At 41.5% G+C, this 19203-nt stretch overlaps 1 protein-coding gene across 1 annotated transcript in view; it reads left to right on the plus strand.

Moving 5' to 3' along the window:
* SEMA3C (semaphorin 3C) overlaps positions 1 to 19203 on the plus strand; it is a 171383-nt gene that overhangs the window by 73842 nt on the left and 78338 nt on the right. The window contains exon 3 of the mRNA XM_044423394.1: positions 13803 to 13963. Coding sequence (XP_044279329.1) covers positions 13803 to 13963 — 161 coding nt within the window. The remainder of the gene's footprint in view (positions 1 to 13802; positions 13964 to 19203) is intronic.

Raw genomic sequence — 19203 nt, forward strand, 5'->3', positions numbered from 1 at the left:
AACAGACTGGTCCTTTGTTTGGTGAAATCTATACATTTGATAATCCCCACCTTGAGCAACAGTATCATTCCATAAGAAATAGTTTGCATAGTTTGTGTTACATGTTGAGTACTTGCGACTTCATTTTTTTTTTTTAATGATCATTCACCCCTGGCAATAATGCACTAGACATATTTTGTTAACTGGTAAAGAAACTGACATTGTTAACAGACTGATAACTCATATCTGAATTGGAACTATGGTGGAGTTATTTGAAATCACTCTGTACAGTATTGAAAATGCAATACTGAAGACAGGCATGATCCGTGCCAGCCAAATACTTTAAGATATGGACTTGGTTGATGGCTAGGTTTTCACAATGCAAAATGTTCTTTCAACTTGAAAACCTGTTTCCATGAGCCTTTTGCCATAACTTCTTGAAAAAATACCATCTTCCCCAACTGCTTCACTCACAGGCCATTGAGAGCTTAGCTCCATAGTACTTAGTCCAGCTGGCGCCTATTTCTGTGATTATTTGAAATACCCGAAGAAAGGGCAGGGAAAGGATGAACAAAGGAGAAAGTCTGTGAACTAAATTTTGTTTGAACAAAAAAGTGGGCTATTGATTCGCCAAGATAACTATACGTGCATATTTTACTTTCATTGACATAACAAAGTGCTTGGCAAAGATATAGCAGCTAGTGTAGATTTCTTTACTTTTTACAGTTGGTCTAGGTCTAAAAGACCAGCTCAGCCTTTCCCAGCCTGATACTACCCAGAAGTCCAGATGTTTTGGACTACAACTCCCAAATTCACGACATTGCCCATACTAGCTGCTACTGATGGGAGTTGAAGTTTATCCAGAGGACACCAGGCTGAGGAAAGCTGAGCTAAGTCAAAGTAAAGTGGATGAAGCTGAAAAACATTTGAGAATACTGACCACAATAGCAAACAAAATGCGTTTCACATTGCCTCTGAGAAAATCTTAGATTTATAAGACTTTGTTGCAGGAGCTTCATATAAGGTATAAAATGTTTGGAGAAGGAATTCAAGGTACTTGATTGATTTAAATGTTTGTTTTAATGCTTTTCAGCTGCAATCCTGACTTTAAAATAGCCACATTTCCTGGGAAAGAACGTCACAGTCAAAGGCTTAGGCTGTTAACAGCTGTGTGAGTTAATGCCCTTCTTTGCACCTGAAGATCTGTGCCTTTTTGAAGCAAAGTTTGTTAGGTTAATCCAGCAATAAACCTAACAGATAAACACTACTGTACCACATGACAGTAAAAATCCAGGAAGATGGAATTCAGGGAAGGGAACTGTTTCAAGATGCACTGAAGAGGAGCATGTGTGTTTTATCTGCCTGCTTTGTACACTGAAGCATACGTAAAAGACTTATTTGCTCTTGCTGCATTCTGTAGGGTTGTTGTTGTTGTTGTTAGTCACAAAGTCATGTCTGACCCATCGCAACCCCAGGCCTCCAGGCCTTCCTGTCCTCCACCATCCCCCGGAGTCCACTTAAGCTCACACCAACTGCTTCAGTGACTCCATCTAGCCACCTCATTTTCTGCCGTCCCCTTCTTCTTTTGCCATCTATTGCATTGCTTCAAAGAGAACTCATTCCGCTTTGATTTGCCTGCTAAGGTTCCCCTTGCATGGAATATTCACTTTGTGGAGATGCTAGGCCAGATTCTACTTTCCAAGGGATTCCAAGCCAGGCCTATTGGTTTTTAGTCAACACTCTCCCCTGGAGCAAGGTGTTTAAGGTGTTTTGGACTACAACTCCAGAATTCACCTCCAAGAATCGCTAATCATTGGCTATGTTGACTGGGAGTTATGGGAACTGTCCTTGATAAATCTGGAAAGGACCTGATCGTCCATCCCTTCTCTAGATTATGGCAAAACCTGACTGTAGGCCATGCTTTGCAGAGAGGAGATTGGCAATAGTGGGCAATCATCCTCCAGGGAAAGGTGTCCACTCTTACTCAGCTCACTGAAGAACTCCTGACTGATCTGTTGTTGGGGAACACCAGGCTATCTGCATTGGTTTGGAAAGCACTTTTCTGAGGCAGCTCTTAAACATGCTACTAATGCCCCCTCTCCCCAATACTTTGAATGTGTTCTGACACTATATTTTGTTGGTTCGAGGATCCAAATATGTATTGTCTTACCATTCCTGGAATCCTGAACCTTGAAGCTTTCTTTGTGAGGTCAAGCTTCAAGATTAAGGGATGTTGGGATGCTGAAAATAGTGAGCAAAATCATTTGCAGGACCATACATCGTCCACGCCTGGTGAACAATTATTGATCTTGGGCTACCATAACTGTGCAGGAAAATTCATTATAACAGTGCAATCTGCAACAGTGAGCTCATTTTGGGTTTGTGCTGTACTGAAACAATGGAATCAATAGTGGTAGTTGTTCAATTTGGGCAGTCACCCCTTGCATGGTTCTCATTATGTGACTGGGAGCATTTGACCTCCTCTGTCCCATTCCAGTTGGTTCTGCCCCACAACCATCCAGGGCAAGGCTGGATGGTTTTCTCTTCTGCACTTGTCACATTCCACAGAGATTTAGAACCTTCTATTCCTTTTTGAACTTCTCGGAGTGGAAGTAATATCTCCCCACATATTCACAGAACACATTCTCAGGTTGGTAATGGAAATCCAAATTAGTTTAACTATCAAAACAGGGACATGATTAGTTAGAACAAAAGTAGTCAGTGATGTAACATCCATAAGCCATGTCTGACTTTGCCCATGCAATTCCATTGCATCCCTGTCTCCCTAAGGGTAGTAATTCTATGGAAAAGTAGAGGACATTTCCTAGAGAAAGTTCTCTTACAGAAAAGCCATGGAAGGCAAATATGGATATATTTAAAGTACATAGCAGTGATCTGTACAACTTCTGTTGAATATGTCCCTAAGAGTTCTTATCTGGAAGTAATTTATATTAAAAGCACTAGGACTTGCCAACATGCAAATGTGTTCAGGATCAAGAAGGATATTTATTCTTAACTAGAAACATTGGACCAAACCATATGTTAAATTCATCTTTACATTTAAGTGAAGGGTTGAATTTTGTTTTTTGGAAAAAATGCAAATAGCTTCTAGGAAGGGGCTGATAATTATTAGGTCTGCAGTCTATGTAGAACGTATCCCTTTTCTCCCCTGCTTTGATCCAGAGGGAGTGCCCTCCTATGAGGTGCTTTTTGCACTGGGAAGACATTTTCTGTTGGCACCAGCAGAAAGTTCCTCTGGATGCAAATGGTGCCTTCAAATAGGTCATTTACAGATTGGACCCTTTATTGATGGATCTGCTGGTCTGAACATGGTGGGTTTCATCAGTTTGTTCTTTTTCTGTTTGACTCTAAGCTTGTTCTATATGCATCACAAAGTTACACCTATCATGTTTTGTAGTCATTACAACCGAGAATTCAAATAGCTCAATAATGCAAGCAACCGCTCTTGCCTGTGAACTCCTGTCATGGGCACGTAATATCTCCTAAGGTTTGACTTCTGACACTGTGGTTGTTATCTGAAGCAATTTTATGCTTTATCAAAGGATAGCAGAAGAGTACATTCATTTTATTTTTGCAAAGGAGGGGAAACAAAGTACAGCTTCTCTGCTGTCTCTGAACAAATATGGCAAGTTTAGTTTAAACATGGTTTGAGTGATTACAGATGGCTTATTTATTTAAATTGCTCTCTGTTCAGATGAAATCTAAACAGAAAAGCACACAAGTTATCTCTTAAATCCAAGCCAATATTTTAGTAAAACTGGTTTAGATATTTTGGGGTTTAAATAACAAGGAAAGAGTGTAGGACTTCAGTTTCTTTCATACAAAGCATGACATTAAAATAGTTCTTCACATTTCAGAAATACTTTGCACATGTTATCTAGTCAAAGTATCTTAAAACAACATCACAAAGTGTGACAAAAAAGGAACTACTGATTTCCTTTTTCAATTCAGGGGACAGAAAGAGCCAGGGCTCAAAGAACAGGAAATATGGATGTATATGAATTTTATTCAGCTCAGGTAATAACTTTCCTGCATTTCATTGTATTAAAGTTGAGTTTTAAAATACTTGAATAGGAGAGATTGACAGATTCATCCATCCAGGCAAAGGGCTTTAATTGATCACTGCTTAAAAGCCTCAGTCTCTGTTTGTGCTGCAAAATTAGGGTTGCTACTCCTGCTTCCTGGGTTACTTCTTGTCTTTAACAAGTACATAACCGGCGGGTACAAGGTGATCATGCCCATGCTTGGAATAGCTGCATCTATTAAATTGGACTTTGCGTACATTGTTCTTGATGAAGAATTTACCAACAGTCACCTTTTTTTTTTTAATTCTATTTTTAAATCGATGTAAGGGAAAGTGAAACTGACAGTCAACCATTCCTAACTGGAACCAAGAAAGAACCAGTTCATCTTGGCCACGAGCCTGTAAGCGACTGCTGTGTGCACAGCCTCCTTAGAACTCTGCACACCAGAGAATGTACTTGCTTGTCTTGAGCACAGATCAGAATTTGGAATACTGTTCAAGCCACTTCAACACAAGATACAGAAAAGGCATGTAGGATGGAAATACCTCTTCTTTGGAAGAGGATACTCTGAAGAACTCTCACAATGAGGGCAGAGGAGATGAAAATGTATGTCTTCACTCTGTTCCCTGCACCCCTCACCTCCCTATGTGGATGGGAAAGATCTGAATATGGCTGAATGCAGTTATAAGCTTTTGATCAGAGTTCCAGATCTGATCTGGGTTTAATCTCCTAGGATTAACTTGGGCCTTATAACTTCCTTGGAAAACTACAGAATTTGTTCCAGAAAGTGCTTTAAAAAACCTTTGTGATTTATTAACAAAATGTATATGTTACTGTATATTCCAGCAGAGATTCCAGAGCAATGTCAGATGAAACAGATCAAAAAATAAAATGTGTTAAGAACAAAATCAACAAATCCATAGATCCTGGTTAGTTCACGAATCTGCCTGAAATAAGAGTGTTTTCAGGAAGGGTGCAAATGAGACTGTTTTGGTGATTGCCTGGCTTCCAGAGGTTCCAGAGAAATGGAAACACAAACTGCAGGCTTTTCTCCTGATAGACTCCAATCAGGCTATTGAATGACCTCAGTGACCAGGCAGGTTGACAGCAAGAAGGAGCTCTCTTAGGTACTTTTGTAGTGCTTCAACTTATATACGAAGCAAGGGGAAACTATGGCTAATGTGCTAGGAATCCAGTGAGGGACAGATACGGATCTTTATCAGGAGGAGGAGGCATGGATACACCTACTTGCTGCAGATCGTGATGCATGCATGCATGCATGGCTGATCGTACTAACACAGGCTACCCAAAAGATGGCAAATAGATGTCTCTTTCTGATTTTAACCATTGATTCAATCTTGCTGAAAGGACAATTTTGACATGAAATTCAGGAATGTTAGTTCAGTATCTGCTTGCTTATATTACCCCCAGTAATTACTTAATTTTTAATTCTTGCTACACATGCGTAGTATTCATAGTGAGAGATACTTCATGGGATAGGAGCACTTCCTTTCTTATTCAGCATGCATCTAAACTTGTTTTATCTTTTAAAATGCTTTTGTGGTACATTTCCAAGATTTTGCTTTTTTAAGTTTTATTTTTTACAGGAGTGATAATTCATTTTATAAACACATCAGTGTAGGACACATTGAGGACCTCATGCAGAGATGCTCAATTTGCGCAGACATTTCTAAGTTTAAAAAGGCTGGTGCAAGGAAAATTGCACAGATGGAGAAGCCACACCGGAGAGCATGAGATCTTGAAATGCCTCAGTCAGAATATCTGCCATTTCATGTACTAGTGGGACAGGAGGGCAAGGTGTGTGCTGTAGCACTAGCATGTGAAATGATTAGCCACCCAGTAAGTGTGTAAAAGGGAAATACGTGGTTCAGCATAAGTAGAGAAAAAATGGCAAAGGCCAGGATGCAGAGCATTTTCTACAAAGAAGTATGATGTTCCAATTTAGTCTACAGACCTGCATATTGTTATTATTATTTTTAATTAACAGCTTCCAAATTGTTCACCTAACCCCGCTGAGTATATAAGCTGAACAGGAAGTTGTTAGAACGCTGCAAAGTACCCCAAGCCACTGGAGAAAACACAATCATTTCAAAAAGATATGAAGCTTCAGTCCTGTACACTACAAATATTAATGATTTCAGAGTGCTTTTCAAATCGTAACAATTGCCACCCCACAAAAACTTTCTTTAGTTACCAAGCCTGAACTAAGACACAGTAAGCAAATGCTGCCATATAAATTGACAAAGGATCTTTCAATACAGGCTTTTCAATATTACATTGAGCAATGTGTGAAAAAGGGTTTCTCAGGGACTCTTTTAACTAACCATTATGTATGTCACAAGTCTTGCATATTGGAGAGAGCTAGTGTGGTGTAGTGGCTTGAGTTTTGGACTGCGGATCTGGGAGCTCCAGGTTTTAGGCCCCACTCAGCAAAGGAGCTCACTGGATGTCTTTGGGCCATTCACAGACTCTCAGCCTAAACTATATCTGTGCTAGCCAAATAATGAAATGTCAACACTTCACTACATCACTGTTGTTCTGAGGATTATGTAAGCCAACTTGAGATCCTTGAAAGGAAGAAAGAGAAATCAAGATAATAAGCAAATAAATGTGTATTGTTGTTTGTAGGACTAGGCACATTTTTATTATATGTTTTAATATACATATTATATATTTAATATATATTTTAAATTTGTAAACCCCTCTGAGATTTCTGAAGTATAAGTGGAATACAAGTATTCTTGTAGTTGTTTGCATTGTCTTGATCCTTCCCTAAGTTAACTCTTTTGACTTAAGTGGCTTAAATAACTCCTACTAAAATACGTGAGAATGTTGTCGATTCCTTGGGCACTTCCTTCCTAAGTTCCATTAATGTATAGAAACTTACATTTCAGGAGATATGCACAGGCTTGGGGTGTAAAGCACCTGATTTGACTGGATGGTGATCACCATATTTCTCTTGGAGATCCTGTCTAGAGTGCATCCATTCCCATTTAGCCCCTTTCATTCTGTGTTTGTGTGAATACACATGCAATTTCTTAAATGAACCCCTAAAATGTAGAGTGTGTTTTAGGGGTGCAGAAAGCCATTTTGGAGAATCCCTCTGGGGCCCGTATCACAGTGGTGGGTACAGCCAAAGCTCTGGGGTCACAATTGCCAGTTTAGAATGGGGAGGAAACTGCAGAGAAGGCAGGAAGCCACCCAACGACTGGCGGCTGGGGGAATGCGAGTACACCTGGAGAAGGGAGCCTGACTATGTGGGGAACCTCAGGAGGCTGGACTGGGACTCTTGGAGGTCTGGATTCAACCCCTGGGGCTTGAAGCTCTGTATGTGTGGTGTAAATAAAGCAGGTGGATATTTTGAAAATATGAGAGAAAACCTGACAGATAACCATAGTTCTTTCCCTGCAGAGTGTCTACTTGATGATAAGCCAAACTTTATTGCTGGGTGAAGTGGCCATTAGACAATAAATATTTCCATAAGCATTGGAACAAAGAGGAAAAAAGTTCATCAGATGTACCAACTGCTATGCATTCTTTGATGGGGCCGCTGAGAACGCACTGTGGGACAAAAGGGGCAATACATTTTCATTCTAAACAGGATTAAAATCTATTCCTGTGCCGCATGGCAGAAGCCTTGATCATGGCACATTTTTAATTAAACTCTGAAGTGTATGCATTTTATGAGCTAAGAAACCAACTGTTTAATCTCTTTGTTATAAATAAGAAATTGACTGTTTTGGGGGGTAACCCATCTTTCAAAAGATATGATACACTGCAAGCATAACAATTGCTTAGTGAGATGGGTTTCTGGTTTTTAATCAAACTTAGCATGCAACTGCAGATTGTTGCAAAAAGTTTCTTAATTATGTGAAGTAGTGACATTTTATTATTTGGTTAGCACACAGATAGGATGCTGAAGGGTGGTTACTGTACTTACCAGGCATCTTCTTGATAGAAAAGAGTTTGTATAAATGAATGTGGAATATGGGCATTCAGTGCAAAGGCTCAGTTTATGCAGTCCTGCAAGGAAGAATTTCATGACTCAAAGCCTTATAGCAAGGGTGGACAAACTTGCTCAATGGAAGAGCCACCTACAGTAAATGTCAGATGTTTGCGAGCTGCAAGCAGGCAGTGAGCACCAAGCGGGTGCCCGTGGGCCCTGGCAGGGAGCTGAGTGGCAAGTGGGCAGCCATGGGTGCTGGCAGGGAGCTGAGTGGCAAGCAGGTGCCCATGGGCACTGGCAGAGGGCTGAGTGGCAAGTGGGTGCCCGTGGCGCCTACAGCAGTAAGCTGCAAAATAAACTCAAAGAGCCGCATGTGGCTCCCAAGCCTCAGTTGGGCTATCCCTGCCTTATATGAATGGTTTTGAGCCACAAATGATCAGCGAGGAATGGAGAGAGGAGGGGGAGAGGAAGAAGAGGAGGAGGAAGAGGGGAAGGAGGACATTGAGGATGGCCATTTTTCCATCAGGTTGAGGACTGCACTGAGCTGAAAATGCTGCCCTGGTTTTACAACCCGTTCTGCAGCATGTGCAGGTTAGGTAGCATTTTCATCTGATTTCTTAGGCAGATGAATGGGGTAGGGAGAGAAACTGGCAAGCAGTTCTGCCTCAGAGGGGAACTTAGCACAGTAAGTGGTATTTCTTAGCAGGAGGGAGGGCTTCATTTAGCTTACAGAGATGGAGCTACAATTGCCACCTGACTCCATGGCAACATTAAGGCAGGACTTAGCATTGTTACAAAAGCAGGGAGAGGAGAGTAGTCCCCACTGCTGGACTACCTATTGCAGTTCTATGGCAGGAATAAAGCATGAAATAAAGACACTCCCTAGAAATAATCTCCTTTGATTTGCTTGGTAAGCTTCACACCCTATGCCCAAGTTCAAATGCATAGATTTCCTCTGATCTCCTGAAAAATATTAGCTCCTCCCTGCATGCCATTCTCCACTACCCTTCTTCTTTCAAAGAAAAGCTGGCTTCATTCTAACGGAGAGGATCCTTGACTTTCTCTGTCTGTGTGTGTGTGTGTCTGTAACTGTTGATCTGCACCAACTCTCAACATGCAACATTTGAAGAGCATCCCATCTTTGAAAGTGCCATGTCCCTTTCTCATTGAGTGGACTGCTCTGCAGCTCATCAAAGAGAAAGCTCATGAGCACACAGAGTTTTGCATGAAGACCCCCCCCCCTCCTTTGCTCAAGGCTTCCAGAATTTCGGGAGCTCTGTATAGGCAAAAGAGATATTTGCTGACCTGAATAGGGAATCGTGCTCACAGGAAAATTCCACAAGTGCTCTGGATTACACCCACAGTTTAGGAACCAAAGTAAGTTTGAGTGCATAAGCAAAGGTTAGCAACATTTTTGATTTTTCCAGAAGTCTCCATTTGTGGGTGTGGACACATGTGAGTTCCCAGTTTCCAACATATTCTAAGTCTATATGGCAAGAGCAAAAGTTCAAATACTTCTTTGCTGCTCTATGATTTTTATATAAAAATGGGGCATTGAACATATGCTGATTTGACTTCTTCTGCATGAGTTAAGGATGACAGCTGCCTGAATGCAATTTATAAAAAGTGGAAGGGTTTACGGGAGATTCTCTTTCTTTTTCATCTCTTTGGAAATATTTGGTGCATACCAATTTGAATCAGTTGGGAAACCAGGCAATGCCAGCGAACTGGAGGTCACAAATGCAAGATCCCAAAATGATGTTGTCCAATCTTAGTATGGAAGGAATCATTGGAATATAGCCAGGGTCTGGGCAGTGCTGGAGGAAAGCAGCAACTGCAGCCAGACCTGTCCTGGTGAAAAGGAATGGCAAGAGGCACTGCTCCTGGGTCAGTAGGAAGGAAGCCCCCGCCTTGCCCAAGCAAGCTTTGCCAAGGGGGGCTGCAACAGACTTGACTCTCCCAGAGAATATTGAAGTGTGCAGAGCTGTCCAAAACTTTTATCTGCCTGCAGTAAAAGACAAGATGGCATCCCTCCAGTTCTAGATGCAGACATTAAACAGACTAGCACTTAAATCTTGTTTTGATTTGGATCACATGACATAATCCACTGTGCTTGAAGGCAGCAGGCCAGCTCAGAAGGTCTCTTCCAGCATCTCATGGGTGCCTCTCACCAGGGCTGGTGCATTGCTGTCTTATTCTCTCAACTTCCATAGTTTGCTGTTGTATAGAGCCCATCTAGTGTAGTGGTTAAGAGCATGAGACTGGGAATCAGGCAATCTGGGTTCTAGTCCCCACTCAGCCAGGGAGCCAACCAGTCACAGACTCTCAGTCCAACCTACCTCACATGGGATAAGATTGAGGGCAGGAGGAGGTGAATGATATAAGTGACTTGGAGTCTATTGTAAGGGAAAAGCAGGATAGAAGACTAATAAAGTATGTATGTGTGCATGTGTAAAATATTTATTCTTCTAGCTTTTGTAATCTAACCAGAGAACATCTGCCACTGGACTTCTGGAAACATGAAGAAGAAAAGAAATAATTTTAAAAGTTTTTTTAATATATATACACTTTGCCTTCTGCCCCATACCTCCGGATGATATTAATACCTAATAGTTCTCACCTCTGCTCTAATTTTGTAGCAGGCCAGATGCCTATACATGTTTCCTTCGAAGTAATTCCTAAATATTCCAATGGAGTGCCAGCACTCAGAGAATGGTCATGGAGATAAATAATTTAAATATTGCTGTGCTGGAAGCAAAGGAATTCAAGAGGAAGAGTGAAAATGGCACTTGTATCATAAATCTGGTTAACACACTACCATACATCGCTTGTTTTCTCAGTCCGTAATCACTCAGGGAATGATCATGGACAATTGTATGTGTGAACTAGTTCTGGGAGAAAATGTGCTGTATGAGGTTACTGGAATGGTCTGTCTGTGATGTTAGGTCTGTGATGGCTCATTCTCACATGCAAAAGCCATTCTGCAATAGATGCACACCTGCTTCAAATAGATTTTGGGAACAACATTCCAGAATGGCCAATTCTCTGTCCCTTCTCCTCCTCCTCCTCCATTCACATATTCAAGTGACCTTTAGTATTATGAGAAAGTCAACAAGCAGGCTCCCGCAGGTACATTAATGATAGGTATATGAATTGAATCTGTGCCTTGCCAGGGTTTTTAAAAAAACCCTCTCCTCCCACTTTGTTCCGGAAGCTTCTTTGCAATCCTGCAGTGAAGCTTCCATTGGTACCAAGTAAGTAGTGGGGAAAGCAGCTTTGAAATTGCTCCCCTTCCCACCTCAGTGGTGTGGTGGGAGAAGGCAGTTTTTTAAAAGTCTCCTGCATTGTGTGGTCTTTGTTCTGACGCTTTCCTAATGAAAGTTCTTTAGACTAGTCAAAGCAGATCCATGAACTACATTCATATGTAATGTGCAGTTACATCTGTTCATTATCATGTAGTTTAGCTGCAGTACCTCCATCTTTCCTTCAGAGAAGAACCTCCAAAGTGTATTGGAAAGAAAGTGCTTGTAAAGTTTTGGATAAAGTTTTAGGACTGGTAAATAACTGGGTTTATAGATCAGATTACTGAGTGCATGAATGTCACTGGTATTGACTTAATCACCTCAGGAAAGTGAAGACTGTATTCCGTGACCCTTTTTAAAGAAACAGAGAGAACAAAGAGAATTCTTGTGGAGGAAGGGTCAGTAGCTATTTACTGAAGGAGTACACTAGAGCTTTGTTTTGTTTGCTACTCAAAAATATTACGTGCCAAAGTGCTAAGAGGTTTAACTTTCTGATGCCTCATTTCACATGTAGCTTTTAATGCTTTCCTTGGTTACATTCCCAGTTCCATAAGGCATGTGGCTCTAGATTGTTTTGCAGGAGATCAAAGTTGCAGACCTGGGCATCTTAAGAAAAAATGTCATGATATTTATTATTATTGTGATTAGTAACAGAATCAGTATTTTCTCACTAAGTTTGGAAAGTGTGAAATGAAATATCATTTGAGCTTAGTGTGGCAGGAAGGGCTGCCCCATCCTAGGAGTGTACTAATGAACTATCACAGATGTTGCACCAGTGATTCAAAAATAAAAGCTGTAGGACTTAAATGTAGATCAAAAACACTGTATACTTTACACAGTCTAATGAAAGCCAACACAATCCTGGTTCTCATTAGTATGGGAGACTTGAGTAAGAACACTTTATGAGACTCTCTCCAAGGCTTACCACATTGTCAGCTGTTGCAGATGTGCTTCAGTAATTTCTTATGTTGGTCAGCAATCTCAAATGAGCTGATGAATGGACCTGGGACCAGATTTTATCGACCTGCGCTGTGCTAGAGCACAAGAAGTAATGGACATGGTTAGAACTTTTGCAGAATCCTTGGTAAAGATTGAGTGCACAGAGTTTAAGACTATTGTTTGCTTCTAGCACATGCTACTTCGACATGTCTGTAGTCCTAAATCTGTTCCAATTTACTCTCATGTGAATCTGCACATTTTTAAAGCTGTATTTAAAGATTTTGTTTAAGTATTTTTATGGCCTTTCTCCCAAAATATGCATGTATAACATAATTTCTCACAACGCACACAATTTGAAAGACATTGTGGTACACTTTTGAGATGAGATGTGCATTGAAACATTTGGGAAGTGAGAAAGCCAATGGACAGCGCTAGTCTAGGAGGTGCACATCACGTTAGTTCATGCCAAAATTCATAAAGTTTGAGCATCCCCAGGTAGCGACCTTGGACTATGCAGGCCTCGGCTGTTGGTGAGTCAGCAATAGGTAGAACTGCATCCATAAGAGAAGCAACAAGAGAAACCACCATCAGTTGTGGTCCTGTGTGGACACTTTGTGTTTCATTCTTGCACAACAATGAAATCACTACTGTTCCTGGTTTCATCTTCTGCCAGGATCCCTTAGAATCATGTCCTTCACATGGAACTCTTGGGTACCTACCTTAAATTCTTGTTCTAGAGATGTACTCTAGAAGTATTTATAACACAGCCCAATTCTGTGCGAAGACATAATATCGGAATGTAGCTCTGAAGTAATTCGGGGGTAAAATGTGCACCTTTTTCTGTTATTCTTTTTTTTCTCTTCAGAATCAAGCATTTAAAAAAATGACAAAACCCAGATAAACATGGAAGCGTTACAAAATTAAATTCAGAGAATGGGGAAAACACAGTCATTTCACAGGAAAACATCTCATTTAGCTCTAGCTGATTTACATCTTAGAAATATGTGATTGAATGAATTTCAATTTTTAATTGATCCTGGCCCGCCATGACGTTGTTGTTGTTACAGTATTGTTACATTTATGTCCCTCCATTTTTCTTCTTGTGAGGAGCCCAAGTCAGCTTACTCCATTTTATCCTCACAGCAACCTTGTGAGTTAGGCTAGGCTAAGAGTGAGCGGCTGACCCAAAGTTACCCATGAACATCAAGGCCAAGCGGGGACTAGAACCTGGATGTGCTAGGTCCTCAGTCTAGCACTTTAGCCGCCATACCATGCTTGCTCTCATGTAACATGTGAGGTTCCCCTTGATTAGATTAAGATATGATGTGTTTTAAATGGTCCAGCTGTAAATAATAATTTCCATTAAGACAACTGTGCTCTTTTGATGAAGGGATAAAGCTATTCCAGATGCTTCATGAGTATGGCTGGCTATTTAAGTGTAAGAGTAATGCACTTTCATTTTGAGAATGATTTCATTCTTGCTTAAGTTGCTGATGGTCCTCCTAAATCTTTGCCATTTCCTGAATATGTGGTTATTCAGTTAACCTGGGGTTCCTCTTTCTTTTACAGAACTGCAGGAAACCAAGACCTCTCAGTTTTATGCTCTTTCCCATCACCCCTTGGACTACAGGATATTAGTGATGGATGAAGATCAGGACCGGATCTATGTTGGCAGCAAAGATCACATCCTGTCTTTAAATATTAACAATATAAGCCAGGATCCTCTGAGTGTAAGTTCACCGCTTTGGGAATCCAGGATTATCTGACTGCATGTTTCCACTTTTAAAGAGTGGAAGAAAACACTGTGTTACATCTCATTGGCAGGCAACATACTATCCCCAATGTCAGGCAATATTTTTACCCGGTGCTTTGATTTGGTGCTTTAGTGAAACAAGACTTATAGTCATTGATCCCAGCAAATGACTATAAGTCATTGCCTCTTCCCTTTCTGGCTAGGGAAGAGGCAAAAACTGGATGCAGAGCTTCTTGACTGGGCAAACGTCTGCTTAAATTGCCTGTAGAACAGAAGTAGGAGCAGCCCACCATACAACGGTCCTTCTCCTTGACTGTCCTCAGGGCTTACGCACCATTAGCTGCTACCCTCTTCTTCTCCCTGAAGAACAAAGAGTTCCTGAGGAACGGGACAGCCTGGTAGCCAGTGGAGGACTTTTGCTGAGTGGTTTTGACAGGTTGTCAGTCAAATAACAGCTGCTAGAGCTGCAGTCCCATCTCCACACTGGAAACCCAGGAATAGGTGGAAACTCCTGGATGTGGAGGGCTTTCCCCCAGTACGGGGTTGTTTTGCTGTTTAGTTGCAAAGTCGTGCCCGACCTATCAGGACCCCATGCCCTCCACCGTCTCTCAGAGTTCACCCAAGCCCACATCCACTGCCCCAGTGGCTCCATCCAGCCACCTCATCCACTGCCGTCCCCTTCTCCTTTTGCCTCCCCTTCTCCTTTTGCCCAGCACAGGGCACAGCTCTTTAAAGCTGCCCCAGGCAACCCAACAAATAACATCTCAGTTGATTTGCATAGGGGTCGGGGTGAACAAGCAGAGCATTTGTTCTCTCACATGCTTAGAAATGCTGCAAAACATCCATTTCCAAGCAAAAGCATTAACCAAGGGGGTTTAAGATGCACACAGTTCAAAACTAGGTGATGGAACAAATACCATGTGCTTGTGCTTGTTTATTTTATTACAGTTACCCTGTTGTTATCACATAATATTGAAGAATAGCATGCTATAATAAATAGGAAGGAAGGAAGGAAGGAAGGAAGGAAGGAAGGAAGGAAGGAAGGAAGGAAGGAAGGAAGGAAAGTAAGTACCCAGGAAGTGGTGTTACACCATGGTGGACTGCTGTTTCCTGGGTTATTTTAGAGAAAAAAAGACAGCAGCCTCATTACAGCCATGTTTATTGCTGTGCAATATCTTCGTGAATATCCCAGAAACTTGCCCCTCTGAAAACAGAAGGGTTTAAACAAAAACAAAAAAACACCTTCACAGCCCATGAAATTAAGTGCATCTCAATTTTCTAATGCTCACCGTCTGGAGTGTTGGGACCAAATCCGGGATGGAGACTAAAGGTGGGCCATCCCAGACCTCGTGTGTACAGGCAACTGCTCAAATGTTCCCAGGCTTGTTTCAGGTTGCTTTTCACAGTATAACCAAGGCACATACCTTCCAGCCTTTCAGATGGCAAACGGTATACTCAGAACACCTTTATTCCCCTGCCAAGTATCCCTGCCAGAGTATTCACTATTCCACATAGTTGATGGTCCTGTGTTTATTTGGTCTGCAATACCATGTCCTGTATTGACTTCTGAAGCAGGATGTGTTAGTAAACTGACCCAAACTGTTTTCTCTTGGGAAAAACAAGTTAACAGAACATTTAACCTCACAGTGAATCTGGATGTACTTAAGATCAAGTTAGTTGCAGCTCAAAACATATTCATCAGTGTTTATTGTCTGGCAATGATGTGCACATGCTAACAATGTTGTTTTAAAAGGCACCCTTAGGCTATTCTAATAAGTGGAGATGGCTAGAATGGATTGGATATGCATGTATGCAACCAGCAATACTTTGACTGTGATGGGCTTTTTATTATTATTATTATTATTGCAATGGATTTCTTGGTAAATAGGCAGCCCCTGTTTTCAAGGAAAAGGCAGCTAGCCCATTCTTCTGGCTGACTGACTGCAGTAAAAACTTTCAGACTACAGGCCTCTGGTTTCATGCACACTTCATCCCGTATCAAGGTTCTGGCTGTATGGATCTGTGGTCGTGGGATCCAATTATAGGACTTGAAATGTAACCAGGTTCCCTTCATTCAGAGCAGATGACTTCATGCTTTTTACTTACTTTCTGTGGATTTTTATGTTGCATGTGCCATCTGCAAACGAACTAAATTATGCAAGGCATTGTTGTATTTTAATACAAATGTGTACAGACCCTTATTTACAGGCTGTTAGTCATGTTGAAATCCATAGGACTAAAGTTGGATATGGTGAACTTGCCCCTTTGATTTCAGTCCAGCTTTGCATGGATTGTGGCCATAGAGAGTAAACCAGTTCCCACTGAAGTCAAGAGCAAATTTGGTTGGTTTACAATGGTATTGAATTGTACCACTGGAAAGGCTTTCCCAAATGAATGAGCCATAAGTTCGTGTTTCGGTGCGTAAGATTGTAGCTTCAGTCACTGGTATCCCTGGGTAGGGCTAGCAAAGTACCCTGCTGGAGAGCCACGGCCAGCTGGTGGAGATAATCCTGGTGGAGATACTAGCCCTGTGAGATGGACTAAATTAAAAGGTAGTGACTTGTCCAAGATTATCTCAAGAGTTCTACAAATAAACAAGGTTCTGAAGCTGAGTTTTCTCCATCCAAACCTAGTATCTAGCACTACTTGGTCTCCCCATGATAGCAGAACAACTACTGAGAGCAGTTCTCAAACCCTATGCTGTTGGTCACCTACTTTTTGGCATGAGGCATGGGAATGCTTGCAGAAGTTTCAGGACCAGAAACCCTGATCAGGCAGAGTTTATAGTCACAGATCTAATGCAAGTGCGTTCTTACGGAGCCCAAAATGCAAGAAGGTCTAAATGGAAGCTGCATGTGGTGCTTACGTTGTGTGTCTGCCTCCCTGCTCTGTTTTGTTCTGCATACAAATAGAGCTTCTATTAATACTGTTTGACGTATGTTTTGTTCATATATGGCCTGGCCTAGAGAATGTGTTCTGTAGGTCTTTAGGAGCTACTATGGAGGTTAAGGAAAGAGATGGCCCATCTCTCGAGGGCCACATGAATTAAAAACACAACAGCATGATAATTGTGCCAGGAAGGGTTATGTGACCCCCGGAACAGCAGCAGCATCCAGCCAGGTGAACTGCTGCGTTTTACCTCACCTGGTCCCCATGCAAAAAAAGCACTGCATTCTCCTCCTTCTCAATTGGGTTTCATGAGAAACATCTCCATCTGCCACCACAAGTTAGGTGCAGTGATCAGATTTAGGAATCCTTGATGATCTAGACAAGCTGATGCCCACTTTCTTGGAACCCTCGCCAGCCACCTTTGTATCTTGGCCTAAGCTGGATTCTGACCCAGGGATGCCATCCTCACTTCATCCCCAGTTATTGAAAACTACTCTACAGAATGCATGTCTAACAAAAGGAGGGTTGTGCATCTCAAGCCAGCAAAGAGTTGCCCATCACCACCCTCTGGAATTTCCCCTTCATAGGGCAACCTGTTCAACAGATGCCTGCCAGGTCCTTCACACATGGTACAAGTCAGCAGTGATATTGACAAGTCATAACCAAGGTATGATAAGATTGAAAGGTTGGACCATGAGATGATGGAGTAAACAGGGTCTGATCACCTTTATATTGGGGTAGTTTCCAGCAGAAGGTCTCCGAAGTTTGAGTAGGTGCGGATATTCTGTGTAGACGGAGTGAAGTTCCTATTCAACACTTTCACCATTCAAGCTACCCAATATCTCCTATGGCCACAATCCAAGCACATCTTGTTTCACATACTGCAACAGTTGCCCACCTCATCGGACAAAGTCTTTGGTCATCAGGTGCCTTAAGAGCAGATTACGCTAGCTATCCCTTCCTTTAAACTGCCTTAGCAGTTGTCAGCATTTTTCTGACTACCCTTATGCACAGAAATGAAGTTTCCACCATGTGGTGACTGGCTTCTTACTCAACTTTGGTCTCCTGTATAAACATGTATGGCTCCAGGCAATATCCTAATAACAGGCACAGCCACACACAGAATCTTACCACGCTCACTAATCTCCCATTCAACATCTAATTGGAAAACATGCTTTCACACTGATGGTGCTAACTTCATTAAAGAAATTAGGGATTTATTTCATGATAAATCCACTGTGCAGAATGGCTTGCTGAAACATCACAGATTGAACCAGAATGAAAATAACTGCTAACTTTATAGACACAATAAATGTAACTGTAACTCTATATATTATTGGCAGTTTACACTATCACCAGACATTAGACTGCTACAATGTGGAATATGTCCAGCAGTCATAGAAACTTACATTTACTCATTATGCATAGCAGCTGCACGTTTTTTCCTCCCCCCTCCAAAATCCTATTTTTATTGTTCTTTACTTTTTTGTGTCAGTCTAATGATGGACAGATTTGTCAATTCCATGCTTGCCAAGATTGTCAGAGGGGTTTTAGGGGGAGCTCATTTTCTCTTATTACCACACGAGTTTGCAATGTGTGTGTGTAAATTCTGTATAGCCTGAAGTGCTTGATCCTGCCTAAACTTGGAAGCTAAGCAAGGTTGGACCCAATTGAAATCTGGATGGGTGACTTAACATGTCATAGAGAGCTTCAGCTATGGGTAGTACAGAAATGCAATAATAATAGATTTGTGTGCAGCTTTAGTAATTTGCAAGTTACACGATTCTGTATGAATTTTTGAGCATTTGTAAATGTATACATTTTTAAAGAGGTGGAACACCCCTTCTGACCTCAACCTACTCAGACCCTGTGATCTGCATCTGGGGCCTTCCTCGGACTGCCGACCACCAAGGAAGGCTCAGGAAGAGGCAACAAAGGGAAGGCCTTTTCAGTGGTGACCACCTTAATGTGAAATGGACTCCTAACGGAGGCCTGCCTTGGAACTGCGGCCTGCTTGGCAGCAACACTGTCATCTTTTCAACATCAGGTCAAAACTGCCTTGCATTCCCAGGCATTTAATGACATACGATGGGTTCTGTCTGCTGTTTTAATTAGGTTTAGTTTTTAATGGACGTTTTAGATGTTAAACTATTTTATTTTTTATATATTGGAATTTTAACTTTAAAATGTGCACACTGGAATTTTATGCTGTGTTTATTGTTGTGACCTGCCTGGAGAACTAAAGCTATTGGGCAGTATGGAAAGTAAATAAATAAAGTGTGTTTGTGCATATCTGGGAAATCTATGGATTCCTGGTCACAAATTGTG

Source organism: Varanus komodoensis, unplaced genomic scaffold (genome assembly GCF_004798865.1).
Source record: "Varanus komodoensis strain SLA01 unplaced genomic scaffold, ASM479886v1 scaffold13_3, whole genome shotgun sequence".
NCBI lineage: Eukaryota > Metazoa > Chordata > Lepidosauria > Squamata > Varanidae > Varanus > Varanus komodoensis.